At 39.7% G+C, this 17706-nt stretch overlaps 1 protein-coding gene across 6 annotated transcripts in view; it reads left to right on the top strand.

The window, feature by feature from the left end:
* Nucleotides 1-17706, top strand: part of ptprk (protein tyrosine phosphatase receptor type K) — a 691044-nt gene that overhangs the window by 302522 nt on the left and 370816 nt on the right. For all 6 annotated transcript variants that reach the window (XM_063034492.1, XM_063034484.1, XM_063034476.1 and 3 more), the window contains exon 6: nucleotides 2006-2180. In XM_063034492.1, the coding sequence (XP_062890562.1) occupies nucleotides 2006-2180 (175 nt within the window). The remainder of the gene's footprint in view (nucleotides 1-2005; nucleotides 2181-17706) is intronic.

Genomic DNA, 17706 nt, shown 5'->3' with positions numbered 1-17706 from the left:
CAAACTTTGAAGTTAGCAAATGGGATCCAAAGTTGATTTGGTAACTTATGACATGGTGATGGTAGAGGGTAGCCTTCGTGATTGGAAACTTGTGATTGGTGTTTCTCACGGACCCTTAATATTTCTTTCATGTATTCACGGCTGGGATGTGAATGTCGAAGGCATTACCGGTATGATCACAGATGACATGAAAATTGGAAGCATGATTGTTAGTGAGAAAGATAGCTTTAAGATAACAGAATGATATTGATCAGCTGGTGATTTGGATGGAATGATGGCAGGTCGAATTTAGTCTTCTTTCATCCCATTTAACAATGGACAGAGCCAATTGTTCGCCAAGTGAGTTGTTGAAGTTAGCTGGAAGTGATTTTGCTCTAATTGGTTGCTGTTTTCTTGGATGTTTTCTCTAACATGGATTCCCAATCCTAATTGTCATTTGGTGATTCCATCTATAAAACATGTATGTGAAGATGCTGGGCAAGAACTCAATTAGTTTTATGCTGTATACATTTGGAAATGATCACCTTTATCCCCACGTCAGTAATAGCCTATTAGATTTTGCACCACAGGTTGCCTGTACAGTGGGGAACTAATCAAAAGAAAATATAAAGGAATAATTAAGAAGAGTTCCATTTGGAGATTGGTAGTTAATCAAATGAAAGCACAGAAATTAAACACATTATTTAAGCATGTTGCAGCTGAATAGTGCTGGAGAGGAAGGGGAAGTCCTTTAAAGTATTGGTGTAATCACCATTTGGAATGTGCCATTTTGCCATACAAGTCAAGTGTATGTATCAGTATGATAATGTGGCGAGAGCAGTTTTCAATAATTTTACATAGGTTAGCTTTGGGAGCAGAAAGATTTTTCTGGATGATCCTTCAGTTGGATGGTTGTGGATAAAGGATACGGAGGTTCTGAGGGCAGAGTCAATCATCTTCTAATGGATTTTCTGAGGTGAGATGTGAAAGCTAGCTGGGACAATTTCCCAACAGTAAAATTACTACAAACATTTGGAAGACATATTCAGGGGAACTCAAAAAGTTTCAGGGCCATAAAATCCCCCTGCTGAGAAATTTAATTTCTCTGAAAAGGCAGCAGACACTTTGGACTGTTCAACAGATGGTCTCCTCATTAAGGCAGAGGTTGGCATGCATGACGACAATTGGTTGATTGTACAATATAGATTCTGATTTTTTTTCCCTTGAAGCTTAACTGTATACTACAGTTAGGTAAATTTCTGTACATATTCTCAAATTCTTGATTTGTACAGCAACACAATAAATGGGCCCAGTTTATCCAACACACAATTTCTAAGACAGTTCCTCCACCCGATTCCTCAGATACATAACATGCTTTGATTACTGACATATTATTTACAGGTGCAAGTTGTGCAATTTCACTTGTACCCAAGCAGAGCTATTTACCTCTCAGTACATTGGAAATGAATGTCACATTCATGACCTGCAATCAATTTTTAGGGAATTGGGAATTTAACTCATTCATACTATAGTTGGAAAATAACATTGATATTTATTTTTTTGTGATATATTGCAGAGTAGGTCCTTCCAAGCCTTCGAGCCATGCCACCCCTGGAACCCCACAACTCTGATTAACCTTAATCTAATCACAGAACAATTTTAATCTACTCGGTTTGGCTTTGGACTGTGGGAGGAAACCATTTCACCCGGAGAAAACCCATACATTACAAGGGCAGGACGTACAGAGACTCCTTACAGAGCGGTACTGGAATTGAACTCTGAACTCTGCAGTGTCCCGAGCTGCAATAGTGCTAACTGCTATGCTACTGTGGCACACATCACTGCCAAAGTGAAAAAATAATTGGCCCTGGCTGTGAATAGAACTGATGTGAACTAGAAATACAATCCATTAAGACATCTAAATGGTTTGTCTGCTAAAGATGTGAATTTAGTTAGAATTGCTTCCATTTTGAGTGCCTTTTTGGACCCAGGGTGTAACAAGTGATGTGTTTTTTTTTCCCCCCAGAGGCGCAATGGGGAAGACATCCCAGTTGCTCTGACAAAGAATATAAATCACAGGAGGTTTGCTGCAACCTTCAAATTGAAAGAAGTGAAAAGGGACGACCAAGATTTGTACCGCTGTGTGACTCAGTCCGAAAGAGGTTCTGGTGTATCGAATTTTGCTGAGCTCATTGTTAGAGGTATCGTGAATTTAATTTGACGTCATTTTGAAAAGTGTAACATTTAGTGAAATCTTTGCTGTGAAATTCCCTGATATTATACCAGAAAGCATGATGGCAGAACATCGATGCAAATAGGGAAGGCTCATCCTTGCTAGATTTACCATTGCAAAATAGTCTTAAGTGAACGTTCTTTACATTTAAAAACAAATGACGGGTCTGTCACGAGCCTTAGCTAAATTGTCCAAGGGCAGAAATGAGAATGCACAAGATGGTAAAAGTTCAGATAATGCCACACCCCATTTTAATAAATTTTGGAACTTCTGCAAGGTCAAATAAATTTGAGGCTACCCAGCAACAACTCCTGACCTATGGTATACTTAATGGAAAGAAACTTGTACTGATGTTCTGGAAAAAGGAGGAAACTCCATCACTCAGACAATGGCTGGCTGCATTAATGGATACTCTGCATCTAGAGAGGGTAAGATACGTTATCAAGGACAGACTTAAGGAATTTGGAAAAATCTGGCGACCATTATTGTTGTATATAGAATAGACCGACAGCTGAACTAAGTATGGGGGGGGGGGGCGGTAGGACCTAAACAGCACATATGGGAGGGGTGAGGGGAGGGGAAAGGAGACGGGGTGGTAGGGTTTCCTTTGCTTTTTGCTTGTTTACTATACATACATTCATTTGATTTTCATTGTGTTGTTATAAGAAAGAAAAGGAAAAAGAAGCTTTGTACTTTAGGACATTGTCAGCTGCGGCTAAGCTGATGTTGCTTCACAATAAAAACATTTGAAATAGAGAATGCACAAGATGGGATGAGCTGGTGCATACTAACTTCGGTAAGATGTAAGTGGGCTCAATTAACAAGCAACTTTGACCTTAAAGATGCAATTTATATCTACTTTAAAAAAAAATGTACAAGTCCGGTTTGGGAATGCTGTTCTTCTGCCACAGTACACGGATCCCAAATTTCCGGATGTTTTGTGTCATGTTTCTGTTTCTTTGGTATAGAGCTCACAATGTCCAATGTGGTAATTGCTACAGCATCAACTTTAATGCCAATGTTACATCATAAATAATATGTTTTTTGTTCTGCTCTGTTTTGAACTGACAAGGCCAAAGATATGAGAATTCACTACTGCATGATGACTAGATTAATTTTTAAAATTTCAGCATTGTCGAGAACAAGCAAGTGAGATGTGCATTCGGTTCCCCAAATACGCAGACATACAGCTTCTCTTTATTAAAGTGGTTTGAATTCAACTATTTGATTCAAAGAAAATTATAATAAAATACTCCTGAACATTTACCAGTTGAGCTTATGTCTGCACTAAGAAGAGAGAAATTTGGCATGCAATGAACACTAGAAGGCCAAAAGTTATTTGACAACTGCAGTTAGCCCGAATGCTTTATGAGCCTCTGTGCCCAGTAATGCTGGAATTGGATGTTGTTCATCAAGGCAGGGGATATGATCCTCTCACTGGGGATATGGGTATTTGCAATATGTGGTGCCATTCCAGAAGTTAACAGATTTATTTACTTACTCATTTTGCCAAGATGAAATTTGAATGCTAACTCCAAAGATCACAAGTATATGAAAACTGTACCCCATTATCAAGGCAAGAAATGGACAAGTTTGAATCCTGAAGTTGAATCAAAACCCCTGGCAAAATTGAAATCAAGTAAAGCCAATTTATTTCCCTGTATGTGTTCAGATTTTTAAAACATCTACAAAATTTACTTATTAGTTTTCATTGTTGTTTCATGCTTCTATTTCTATACGTCCCTGTTGAATTTGTGAAATGGCTCGTAGCTGAGGGTCTTGAGAGATTTTTTTGACAGTAAGGGTGTTCTAAATCTTTGTGTGGAAATTGTCTGGAAATTGTCTGGAAATTGATTCTACCCCTTGTGCTTGATGTCCTTGCATTCAAATTCATATTCTGTATTTAAGAGGATGGATGAAGAAAGATGACCATAAATGAGGAGTTGCCTTTCTTTTAAATTTTGATGGTGAATATGGAGAATTAACATTATTTTTGATATATATTGGTACCATACTCCAGAGTGGTCTACCTCAGCCTCATTATGAGAAATACATAAATTTAGAGCAGAGTTGCATGAAACACCTTTCTTATACAGGGACCTCCTGCAGTATATACATTTTGGTTATTTGAAATGTATTATTGCTTGTTAGCTACTCTGTTAAAAATAAGCTATTGCAATGGTGCAATGTGTAGGAATTTGCAAAGCATAGAAATGGGAAGCAGTGACCAGCATGATCTTTCTGTAACATCACAAAATATTTCTTCCAGAATCAGTTGAGCTGCATTCTACAGCTAAACATTTTCTTAGCTTTCAGAAAGATGCAGAATATTTAAAGAATAAAAGAGTATTTTTAGTTACAAGAAATGCCAATACAAAGTGTATTCAGAAATTGTTTTTTAATGCTTGCCAGCATGACACATTCACTTAAACCATAGCTTTGGGTAATCAATGATTGCATCCAGAGACAATAAGCAATTATTGAGGTTGGCCTTTAGGCTACAGCAGTAGCAATTTATTTTCAGTTTTATTATGTCTGCTTCACTCCTTTGTACACTTCCTCTGTCAGTAACATCTACCTTAGGGCACTGGAAGGCAGCAGCTTAGCTTGGAGAACTGTGGTGAAATGGAATAAAAGCCTACCCTGATTGTACTGTATGTGCAGTAACTTAATTAAATAATTTCATCGTCAAAATGGAAATTCTGCAGCAAATGCTTGAAACTGCTGCATAATAAAGTCTTGTGTGTTTTAGTTGGTTTCTTTCTCAACAGCTATATAACAGCTCTTTGCTGATCTGAATAAGTAAAATAAATCCTGTTAGTATAGTAAAAAAAAATACCCCAAGGCCAAGGAACCCTGGTGTTGAAACTAAGTCGAAAATTAACTGCACTGACAGGGCAGATATCTCAATGGTGCTATAAAAGTGACATCCTGCTACATCGAGACAGAAGATGATAATTTTAAAAGAAATTTGGGTCTACTGATATGGATTACATTTAATAAGAGGTGGCATAGCATTGCCCATTGTCACGATGACCAAAGGGCAGCACTTTATTAGCGACTTTTCCTCCTAACAGACTGTGACAGGAGATGCCCAAAGCAATTTTGCTTTTCTGTGTCACAAACAAAAAATTTTGCACTGACTTCTCGTGTTCTGGACCATTGATCTTGTGTGCTTAGCGCTAGAGGAAATGAAAACTAGATCAAGCACAGTACACTAAGCCATAAGTTTTATATTACACAGATCATTTTGAGTTATGGAACTGTCTTGTATTTGCTAAGTCTTATTGGTTTGGAGGTATCTTCAAGGGCTCACAATACTTGGAAAGTTGTGGTAAAACCCTGTACCTTGCAGCTAAAGCTCATTCATAGTGAAGTTGTTTATTTGCAAATAAAGTTATTTCAACTTCTCAAAGTTAGTGGTAACAAAGCTCTTCTCAAAGTTAGTGGTAACAAAGCTTATCTTGATATACTGGAAAGTGTATGCAAAAAAACAAAGTAGCAAGCTTGAAGCAGTCGACAGAATGAAATATTTATTTTCACATCTGCTGGAAATGCTCAGCCATTCAAGCTGCATCAGTGGAAAGAAGAACAGTGCCAATGTTTCAGACTGGAGACGTATTGTAGGAATATTTTAGATTTGATAAAATGCAATTGTTTTGGATTTCCAGCATCTGCAGCTTTTTTTTTTGAACATTTGTTTTTTTTTGTGTCTAAAATGTCAGACTCAATATATTCCTATGTATCTGTAGTGAATGGACCTATACATTTTGAGGCAAAGCTCCTCTTAACCTCTGCGGTAAGATAAACAAACCAAGCACCGATAGACTTTCTCAAACACAAGAAAATCTTCAGATGCTGAGAATCCAAAGAAAAAGAAAAAAAACGCTGGAGGAACTCAGCAGGCCAGGCTGAATGATGCTCTTTAACTCTGTGTTAAAGAGTAAACAGTTGACTTTTCAGGCCGAGACTCTTTACAAAGGCAGATGTGAAAAAAGGGCCTGAAGAATCATTGGGGACCCAAGTCACCTCAACCATGGTCTATTCCAGCTGCTACCATCTGGGAAACGGTATCGCAGCATAAAAGCCAGGACCAACAGGCTCTGGGACAGCTTCTTCCATCGGGCCGTCAGACTGATTAATTCAGGCTGATTTGAGTGTATTTCTGTGTTACATTGACTGTTCTATTTATTATAAATTATTATAAGTTACTATTATTGCACATTGCACATTTAGACTGAGATGTAACGTAGAGATTTTTACTCCTCGTGTATGTAAAGGATGTAAGAAATACAATCAATTCAATTCTTCATCAGGACTGTCCTGATGAAGAATCTCGGCCTGAAAAGTTGACTGTTTACTCTTTAACATAGGTACTGCCTGATCTGCTGAGTTCCTCCAGCATTTTGTGTGTGTTCCAATAGAGTTTCTGTTCATCCCTAATACTATGATTATAAATGTCTTCTGCACCCTCTCCAAGATCTTGTAATCTTTACTGTAAACGTAGAGCATTTAATTAGATCAATGTCCAGTTGAGTTCTCCTCAGTAGTAAACACCAAGAATGCTGGAAATACTGATTAGGTTTGACAGCATCTGTGGAGGGTGACGTAGTTAAAAAAAAAGGTCAATAATCTTACTTCAGAACCTTGGAATAATTAGAGTTGAATGAAGTTGTAGATCCATGATCAGTAAATGGAGGAGAGAAGAAAGAAGAGTCTGTGGTTGTTTGAAAAACAGGTTAAAAGTAATGACAAAAGGGACAAAGGGTCAAATAAAAAAAGGATGATCGTAGGACAAGCAAAAAAGAACCTGATTGGCCAATGGAATTTATATAGAACCATAGAACGCTACAGCACAGAAATCGGGCCATTTGGCCCTTCTAGCCTGTTCCGAAACTTTATTCCACTAGTCCCATTGACCTGCACCCAGTCCATAACCCTCCAGACCTCTCCCATCCATGTATCTATCCAATTTATTCTTAAAACTTAAGAGTGAGCCCGCGTTTATCATGTCAGATGGCAGCTCGTTCCACACATATGTGGAAATCATCAGCTGAATGTGAAAGAGGAAAATATGGTGGATGTGAAATGCACACAATGTTGATTTCTAAAGATACAGCAATTTTTCCTTTGTAATAAAGGCAAAGAAAGCTGGCAATATGTATCAATTCAGATGAAAGATTGTCTGCCTGAAGCTTAAGTTGTTAGTTTTTTCTTCACGGATGTTGTCTGAACTGCTGAACATTTACAGTATTTTCTTTACCTCAGGTTTCCAGCATCTGCTGTTTGTCACATCTGACTTCATTATTTTGATAGTTAAAAAGGTTGTGAAAGGGTTATAAGGAGATTACAAGTGGCAATATGATATGGGAAAATGTGACTTTATTTATTTTATTGGAAAGGTAGAAGAACATATTATTTCAATGGTGAGAAATGCAGAGAGAACTTTGTGTCTCAGTGAAAAGGATTCCATGAATTACAGTAAATGATTAGGGTAGCTAACAATATTATTTATTGCCCGTTAATTAAATACAAAAATAACAGGTTTTGCTTCAGTTATAGGGGATATGCATGAGATCATATCAAGCATCCACTTACTTACTGTCTAGTACACCACTGGAGCTTAGGGCAGCAATGAAGGTCCTCCATCTCTGTCTGTCCTTGACTGCCAACTCTATTGTGCCCCAGGTGTGGTTCAGGGTCCTCATTTCTGTTGCTATGGTATGGCGCCAAGTTGTCATTGGTCTCCCACGTTTCCCTTGCCCTTCAGCTATCCAATTCACATAAAATGGAAATCTACAGCACATTACAGGCCCTTCGGCCCACAATGTGTGCTGACCATGTAACCTACTCCAGAAACTGCCTAGAATTTCCCTACTGCATAGCCCTCTGTTTTTCTGGCTGTCCACATGATCAATGCCTCACATCATCTTATACACCTCTATCAGGTCACCTCTCATCCTCCGTCGCTCTAAGAAGAAAAGGCCAAGTTCACTCAACCATGCTCCCCAATCCAGGAAACATCCTTGTAAATCTCCTTTGCCCTCTCTCTGTAGTATCCACATCCTTCTGGTAGTGAGGTGACCAGAAACAAACACAGTACTCCAAGTGGGGTCTGACCAGGGTCTTATAGCTGTAATGTTACTTCACATCTCTTGAACTTCATCACATGGTTGATGAAGGCCCACACACCATATGCCTTCTTCACTACACTGTCAACCTGCACAACGGTTTTGAGTGTCCATGATTAACGAAGGCCAATACACCGTATGCCTTCTTAACCACAGCGTTAACCTGCGCAGCTGCTTTGAGCGTCCTATGGACTCAGACCCCAAGATCCCTCTGATTCTTCATACTACCAAGAGTCTTACCATCAATACTATATCCTGCCATCCTATTTGACCTACCAAAATGAACCACCTCACATTTATCTGGGTTGAACTCCATCTGCCATTTCTCAGCCCAGTTCTGCTTCCTATCAATGTCATGCTGTAACCTCTGACAACCCTCCACACTATCCATAACACCACCAACTTTCGTGTCATCAGCAAACTTATTAATCCACCCTTCTACTTCCTCATCCAGGTCATTTATAAAAATCACAAAGAGAGGTCCTAGAACAGATCCCTGTGGAACACTACTGTTCACGATCCTCCCTGCAGAATACAAACCATCTACAACTACCTTCTGTGGGCAAGCCAATTCTGGATCCACAAGGCAAGGTCTCCTTGTACCCCATACCTCAATACCTTCTGAATGAGCCTCACATGGGGAAGCTTATTAAATGTCTTACTGAAATCCATATATACTACATCCACTGCTGTACCTTCATCAATGTGTTTTGTTGCATCCTCGAAGAATTCAATCAGGTTTGTAAGGCATGACCTGCCCTTGACAAAGCCATGCTGACTATCCCTAACCAGATTGTCTCTCCAAATGCTGGTAACTCCTGCATCTCAGGATCTTCTCACACAAGTTGCCCACTACTGAAGTAAGACTCACTGGTCAATAATTCCTGTGTTACCTCTACTCCCTTTCTTGAAGAAGGGAACAACATTTGCAACCTTCCAATCCTCTGGTGCTTCTCCTGTCCCCATTGATAATGCAAAGATCATTGTCAGAGGCTCAGCAATCTCCTTCCTTGCTTCCCACAGTAGCCTGGGATATACCTCGTCTGGTCCTGGCAACTTTATGTAACTTAATACTTTACAAAAGCTCCAGCACATCTTCTTTCTTAATGTCTATACACTCAAGTGTTTCAGTCTGCTGTAAGTCATATCCACAATTGCCAAGGTCCTTTTCATTGGTGAATATTGAAGCAAAGTTTTTATTAAGTACCTCTGCTGCCTCCTCTGGCTCCATGCTAATGTTTCCACTCTTGCTCCTGATTGGTCCTATTCTCATGTGACTCATCCTCTTGCTCTTCACATGCTTGTAGAATGTGCTGTCTTGATGAAGTTGGCCTGTCTTCCCAGCAAAGGCGAAAAGCAAGTCAATTAAAACATAGGAGAACTTCAAGTGTCCTGAGGGTGGCTGTGGAGAAGATTTTTCTTCTTGTGGGAGAATCTTCAGCTTGGGTTCCCTGTTTCAAAATCAGGGGTTGCCTATTTAAGACTGAGGCAGGGCAAGGATATTGCTCTGAAGGTCATCAAGTTTTAGAACTCTCTTCTCCCAAGGACGGTGGAACATAGGCATATGAAGGTAGATTCTTAATAAGCAGAAGGGTGAAAGTTTATCAGTTGTGGAGTAGAATTTGGAGCAGAGGTTACAAGGTAGAGGTTATACTGGCATTGGAGAGGGTTCAAAGGAGGTTAACGAAAATTATTCTGGAATTGAAAGCTCTTGAACCTGTACTCACTGGATTTCAAAAAAATGAAAGGGGGAATCTTATGGAAACGTACTGAATGTTGAAAGGCCTGGACAGAGTGGATGTGGAGAGAATGATTCCTATGGTGGGAGAGTCTAGGACCAGAGGACACAGCCTCAGATTAGGGAGATGTCTATTTAGAATGGTGATGTGAGAAACTTCGTTATCCAGAGAGTGGTGAATCTGTGAAATTCATTGCCACAGGCAGCTGTGATGACCAAGTCATTGGGTATATTTAAGGCAGAGGCTGACAGATTTTTGGTTAGTCAGGACATGAAGGGTTACGAGGAGAAGGCAGGAGGTTTGGGCTGAGAGGGAAATGGATCAGCCATGATGAAGTGGAAGAACAGACTTGATTGGCCAAATGGCCGATTGCTGCTCCTATATCTTACGGTCATGTAGTCTTACAATCGACTCAGCCTTAGTCTGATTAAATGGTGGAGCAGCCTGGGGGCTTGAGTGACTAATTTCTCTCTATCTGTTCTGTCCATTTTGGGGATTAAGTAAAGAATAAGACAGATCAGAATCATAGGGTAAACCCAGGGGATGTGAAGGATAACAACTGAAGAAAATTGTAATAACGGCGATACTGTTGAGGATGCTAGTAGGTGATAGATAGAATGGGCTAAGGGAAGGATGGATGGAAGATGGGCAGATGGGACCAAGTGGAGAAGGGTGATAAGTCTAAGTAATGAGGGGAGTGGATGAATACAAAAGGTCAATGGATGAAGAGACTCTGTGTGGGTAAATGGGAGTGAGAAAGGGATATGGGGAGTATGTATTAAGAAGGTGTTGATGGCTCTAATTAAATTGAGCCGAGTACTCTACACTGGCATTCGATTTGGGTGGCACCTGGATTATGGTTATAATTACTATTGGCAATGGATTGCCTTTTGATGCAGGATGTTTCATGGAACCTTTAATAGTTTAATTTAATCTCAGAGAATGTTTACAGTATGCAACCTTTGAGACTGAGCCGAGCTAGAAGTTCCACTTGGTGTACATGTGTGTCCATGTTTTATCCAAATATTTATGTTTGATTGTTGAGGAGAGGTTGCTTTGTAGGAGTAGTAAATAAATAAACACAAGTCTCTTCTCAAAGTAAGGATCCAATTTGTCATCTGAGTTGTATGCTGGGGTAGTTTGCATAGTTTCACACGTTTTTGTTTCGGGCCAGATCTTGCTAATTGTTCCTGCTGGAAGTACCTGCTTTCAGCATTTGAGACACAAGTATTTTCCGAAAATCTGAGGAAGTTCAGTTAGATGTTAATGCTGTGAACTTGCTGGGGGGAAAGTACCAAAACTGAAAAGTATGTAAGGTGCTCACTTCACCAAAGGACTCCCTACAGAGTCCAGAAGTGGAACAGGCTCAGCTGTTCCGAAATCTCCCAGTACTAAGCCAGGCTGGTGCCCTTCAAATCGTGTGCCAGGTCACATCTGGCACCGCATCAGAGATTCCTTTGATTTCAATGTGGATGGCTGTGTGAAGATTTAGAAAGCAAAAGGGAAGTTATTTCTAGTTATTTATAACAACAGACTACTGAGCCTACCATCAGTGGTTGGAATGTTACTGGAAAAGGTTCTGAGAGACAGGATCAATCCGCATTTGGAAAAGCAGGGACTGATTAGGCTTGGCTTTGTGCATGGGAAATCATGTCTCACAGATCTGATTGCAGTCTTAGAAGAGGTGATTAAAAGAATTGATGAAAGCAGGGTGTGACATTGTTGACGTGAACTTTAGCAAGGAAAGTCCGGAAGGCCCTCTTCAACACCAGCAGAACCAGATCAGTAAGCTTTATTCCATTAAATTAGAATGAATTTATAATAAAAAATCTTAACCAGAAATTCTTCTTCATGAAGTGATACTGTGGTAGCAAAATATGTTTGTTTTGTAAGGGTAAAATCTATAGATCAATGTAATTTTAGTTGAAACCAGTGGGCTTGTTGCAACCCATGCATTTGTTGGCAAAAGTGAATCATCATCATTGTGTGCTATAGGCAATCATGTTTTATGATCATAATTGTTCTTGGCAAATTTGTCCACCAAAGGTGTTTGCCATTGGCCTCTTCTGGGCAGTATCCTGACAATACGGGTGACCCCAGCCATTATCAGTACTCTTCAGAGATTGCCTGCCTGGTGTCAGTGGTTGCATAACCAGCTATTTATACAATCATTTACCACCGGTTCCTGTGGCTTCATGGCACACTGATCAGGGGGTGGTGGGGGGGGGCACTACGCAGGTGCTACACCGTACCCGAGGGTGATCTGCGAAAGGAAGGAGTGCCTTACACACCTTTTTTTGTGGAGACGTATCTCAACCCACTCCACCCACTCCACCCAAAGTGAGCAGGCTTCCAAATGCAGGTGCGCATTCCTTTATCTTAAATTCTGAAATCCAAAAAGCTCCGAAAAACAAAGTTTTTTTCGCCAACAGCTGACGTCACTCAGGTGTGACGTGGCAGCACTAGCAGAGGCCGCCAGACGTCAGTTGTGGCTCAGCGCTCGTACTGGTTACACATGCATTTGCTGTTCGCTGATATTTTGCGTTCACCATTGACTTTGTGTTTAATTTCACTGTGAAAATGTCAAAAAGAGCTGCAGATACCCCTATGGGTAACAATGAGAAAAAGAGAAGGAAGCATCTATCATTATCAATAACACAGAAAGTGGAGTTATTGCAGAAGCTTGATCGTGGTGTGTCTGTGCAGCGTCTTACTGAAGAAAATAGTGTCGGAACTACCACTGCATATGATTTAAATAAACAGAAAGACAAGTTACTGAAGTTTTATAGTGACAGTGATGTTTTACATTTATTCCAATAAGTCATTTACCACATGTTTGATTCGGTTCGTTTGAAGCTGTATATTTTTATGTTTTATTGAATGTTTTCGTTGGAAATAAAAATTTTTCTTGTCATTATTCCCTAAACAATACAGTAGAACAACTATTTACATAGCATTTACATTGTATTAAGTATTATAAGTAATCGAGAGATGATTTAAAGTATACGGGAGGATGTGCGTATGTTTGGTGCGCCGTTGGGTCCAAAAGTCCACCACACTGAGCCAGGTTAAATAAGGGACTTGAGCATACGTATTTTTTGGCATGGCGGGGGGGGGGGGGTCTGAAATCCAAAAAATTCTGAATTCTGAATTGCAACTGGCCCCAAGGATTTCGGGTAAGGAATTGTGGACCTGTACTACAGCACAGTGATGTGCCTGAATTGTAATGAACTATATTTTGTGAGACAGTGTTAACAATAATTATGCTTCACTGCGTAACTGAGACAACTTGAGGACTTGTATATCAAGACAATAGTATCTGTCAGTTGTTTGTGATATTGAAAAATAAATGTGTCATGATGTTTGGCTCATTGTGGTGTCCAGTATTGAGGCTGTAAACTGAAGCATTTTCCAAAAACTTATATGAAGAAAACTGCCCAAGCAACATGCATCAGTTTACACTTGTTGCAAAAATGTTATCTCCCTTTATCTGTAAGATAATGAGTGGCCACTAGAGACAAATAGGAGTTTTAATTTGTATTTCTTTTACAATTAGGCCTAGTTATTTAAATGCCTTCAGTTTTAGAGAATGCATATTTTAAGTAACACACATCAAAGTTTATGTGTTTTGTTTAAGTAGTTGTTCAAACTTTGAAATGTATATTTTAATGTATTTCACGATTAACTTTATTGAGTACAGAGCCTTACTTTTGAAGACCAGCTTGACTTCGGAAAATAATTTTATGGTCCCAAGCATTTTAGCAGAATCGGAGTAGACCTTTGGTAGGCTGATAGCAAACTTGTGTAAATTGACGTTGCCTAGAAAATGTGGACAATTTTGTTTATCTGCAGCCTTGTTAATCTCTTTGTTTTGAAATTAGTCCTGAGATTAGTCATGAAACGGGGAAATCGATTCAAATTCTTTCAAGCACAGGAAGTGGTTGAAATCAGTTTTTTGTACTAATTTCTCAGGATCTGGGTTTGGCCCATCCCTAATTGTTTTTGGGATGGTGTCGTCAGCCATCCTTTGGATCTACTCTCCCTTCTGCTATTTGTGAGAGCGATACTGGATTTAGATCGAGCTACACTGAATGAATCAATATCAGAGTCAGATTTAATATCACTGGCATATGTTGTGAAATTTGTTAACTTCATGGCAGCAGTACCATGCAATACATAATAATAGAGAGAAAAAAACTGTGAATTACAGCAAGTTTTTAACATATATTAGTTAAATTAAATAAGTCGTGTTAAAATAGAAATTAAAAATTAGTTAGGTAATGTTCAAAGGTTCAATGTCCATTCAGAAATCGGTTGGCAGAGGGAAAAGCTGTTTCAGAATTGCTGAGTGTGTGCCTTTGCACTTCTTTACCTCCTTGCTGATGGTAGCAGTGAAAACAAGGCCGGAACTGGGTGATGGAGGTCCTGAATGATGGATGCTGCCTTTTTCAGACATCACTCCTTGATAGTGCCTTGGATACCATGAAAGCTAATGCCCATGATGGAGCTGACTAATTTTAAAGCTCTCTGAAGCTTACTGCGACCTTGTGCAGTAGCTCCCCCCACCCCCATACCAGACAGCCATGCAGCCAGTTGGAATGCTCTCCACTGTACATCTGAAGAAATTTGCGAGTGTTTTTGGTGACGTAACAAATCTCCTCAAACTCCCAATAAGATATAGACCCTGCCATGCCTTCTTTGTAGCTGCAGTGGTATGTTGGTCCAGGTTGAATCCTCAGAGATATTGATACCCAGGAACTTGAAATTCACTTGAATGAATGACAATTAACTCCAAATTGAGATAGTGCAATTCTTGGAAAGGAACCTGCTGGTTGTGGTGTTCCTATATGCTCAGTGCTCATCCTCCTTAATAGTGGATGTCATGGGGCTGAGCAGTATAGTCAGAGTAACCTGGGTGAGTAATTGCAGTGTATTTTGTAGATGCTACATTATGGCATCACACCACTCTGATGGCGGATGGAGGACTGATAAATTGGGCTGCTTTATCCCGCATGGTGACATGAGGTTACAGGACGCTGTTATTCCATGAATTACTGACATGATGGGGAGGTGCCTAGACGTGGGTTACTTGTTGCTTCTGACCTGTCGTTGGAGCTACAGTACTTACGTAGCTGGTTCGGCTGTCTGGTCAGTGGTGACCTGCACAATGTTGGAGGCGAGCAACTGTCTGATAATGCCATTGCTAATCGTGATTTTTTTTTTGAGTCTTTGTACCATGGCACAAGAGAAAGCCACAGAGGGTTGCAAACTCAGCCTGCTCCATCATAGACACCAGCTTCCTCAGCATTGAGGACACCTTCAAAAGACGATGCCTCAAAAAGGCAGCATCCATCATTAAGGGCAGCAATCACCCAGAACCTGTCCTGTCCTCTTGCCATCAAGGAGGAGATGCAGGAGCCTGAAGACAAACAGACAGACACACACACACATCAGATTTCTGAAAGGTCACTGAACCAACCCATGAATACTACCTGATTATTTTTGCTCTCTTTTGGCACTACTTTTTTTTATTCTTATTTTTAATTTAGTTTTTTAAAATATGTACTCTGCTGCACTGCCACTGCAAAACGACAAACTTTATGACATATGTCAGTGATATAAAATCTGATTTTAATTCTGACATTTGTTACATACCAGTTAGCATGAACTCAGACAGCTTCTGACAGTTTTGTCTAATTGTCAAAGATATTTATAGTTTCTGTTGTTTCATGATAAAAGCTTGAAGATCTGATATGGAATGCAGTTCATAGTAACTTCCTGATATATTTTTAGTTCCTTTTTTTATTTTAGCTCTACAGATCCATCCTAAACCTTTCATAAGCTTGGTGGTCTAGAATTTTATTCTGAGAGCTAAAGTAGTATTATAACTTAATTTTATATTTCAGGAGGCATTACTGAAGTGTTTTGTATGCTGTGCTCTGAAATTGAGGGCAGTTGATCTTGCAATTGGGCCAAAGGACAGTAATAGTGGTTCTCAATGGTAATATCTTCATACTGTGCAAACTACAGATCATCAGGATAATTGAGAGTTAAAGGTGGCGTTTGTAATAAGGAGTAAGACATCACCCATGAGAGGGATTTCAGATGGAAGCTTTGAAAATGTCTTAAGTATAATGTATGGAGCTATATACTGCCTGAAGCAGCATCTCTGCTATTACGCTGTGAAGTAATAGGATTTACAAATCATAATGGATAATAATTGAATGTGCAAAAAAAAGGGAAAATATCATTATGAAAAGTGAACTGGATTGAAGATCTTGATCCCCGAGAACACCACACCACTAAAAAGTTCAACTTATTCAGTCATCAGTGGTATTGGCAATGATATTGCAGTTTTGTTTACTGTCTATATTGTTCTAAATTTATGCCATGCAGTAAACAACTGATGATGTACTGGGGGGAAAAAAGCTGCAATTGTAAAGTCCCTTGTGTATTTTAATTTTAGCTCTTGATCTGCTTAACTTTCAACACCATCAAATACCAACACTCAAAATTCAATCGTTACCTAATATATGAATTAAAGATAAGCAAATGAGCACTAATAAAATTAGAACGTTTACTATTTAAGAATTGTTTTATTTAAATAAGGCAAGACCTTAAATGATCACAGCCAATAAATGTTTGCATTATACAGGTTAATCCACACTCATCTGGCACCCTGTGGGTCCTGGCTGGTGCCCAACCACAGAAATTGCCTCGAGTCATCTTCCTCTGAGCAGGAGAACTGGTCTTTTCAAGTATAGACGTTTCCCCAGCTCACATAAGGTTTCAGAAAACTGTTTGTAAGCCACTGCCTTGCCTGTCAGGAATCTATCTACTTCTACCTTATCAAAAATATTCACAGACTCTGCTGTGTCTTTTGAAGAAAAGGATTTGAAAGACTCTCTACCCGCCCAGGGGAAAAAACCCATAATTCATCTGTTGTTTTAAATAGTGACCCAGTAGCTCGAAATTCTCCCACAAGCAGGAACATCCTCTCTACCTCCATCCTCCGCATCATGCATTTCAGCAAGTTCTGTTTCTTTCCACGAATGCTGCCTCAACTGTTTCTCCATTTTCTGCTCTTTTATTATTTGCTTTCAACACATTTACATCCCTCCCTAAATCAATGAATACTGTGCGCAGTATTGCAGATGTATTCTCACCAACTTTCAGGAGGCCTTCGACAAATAGTCATAGTCATACTTTATTGATCCCGGGGGAAATTGGTTTTCGTTACGGTTGCACCATAAATAATAAATAGTAATCAAACCATAAATAGTTAAATAGTAATATGTAAATTATGCCAGTAAATTATGAATTAAGTCCAGGACCAGCCTATTGGCTCAGTGTGTCTGACCCTCCAAGGGAGGAGTTGTAAAGTTTGATGGCCACGGGCAGGAATGACCTCCTATGACGCTCTGTGGAATGAGTCTCTGGCTGAATGTACTCCTGTGCCCACCCAGTACATTATGTAGTGGATGGGAGACATTGTCCAAGATGGCATGCAACTTGGACAGCATCCTCTTTTCAGACACCACCGTCAGAGAGTCCAGTTCCATCCCCACAACATCACTGGCCTTACGAATGAGTTTGTTGATTCTGTTGGTGTCTGCTACCCTCA

The sequence above is a fragment of the Mobula hypostoma genome, chromosome 2, assembly GCF_963921235.1.
Source record: "Mobula hypostoma chromosome 2, sMobHyp1.1, whole genome shotgun sequence".
NCBI lineage: Eukaryota > Metazoa > Chordata > Chondrichthyes > Myliobatiformes > Myliobatidae > Mobula > Mobula hypostoma.
Note: the sequence above shows the minus strand (reverse complement) of the source record. Positions and strands in the feature narration are given on the sequence as shown.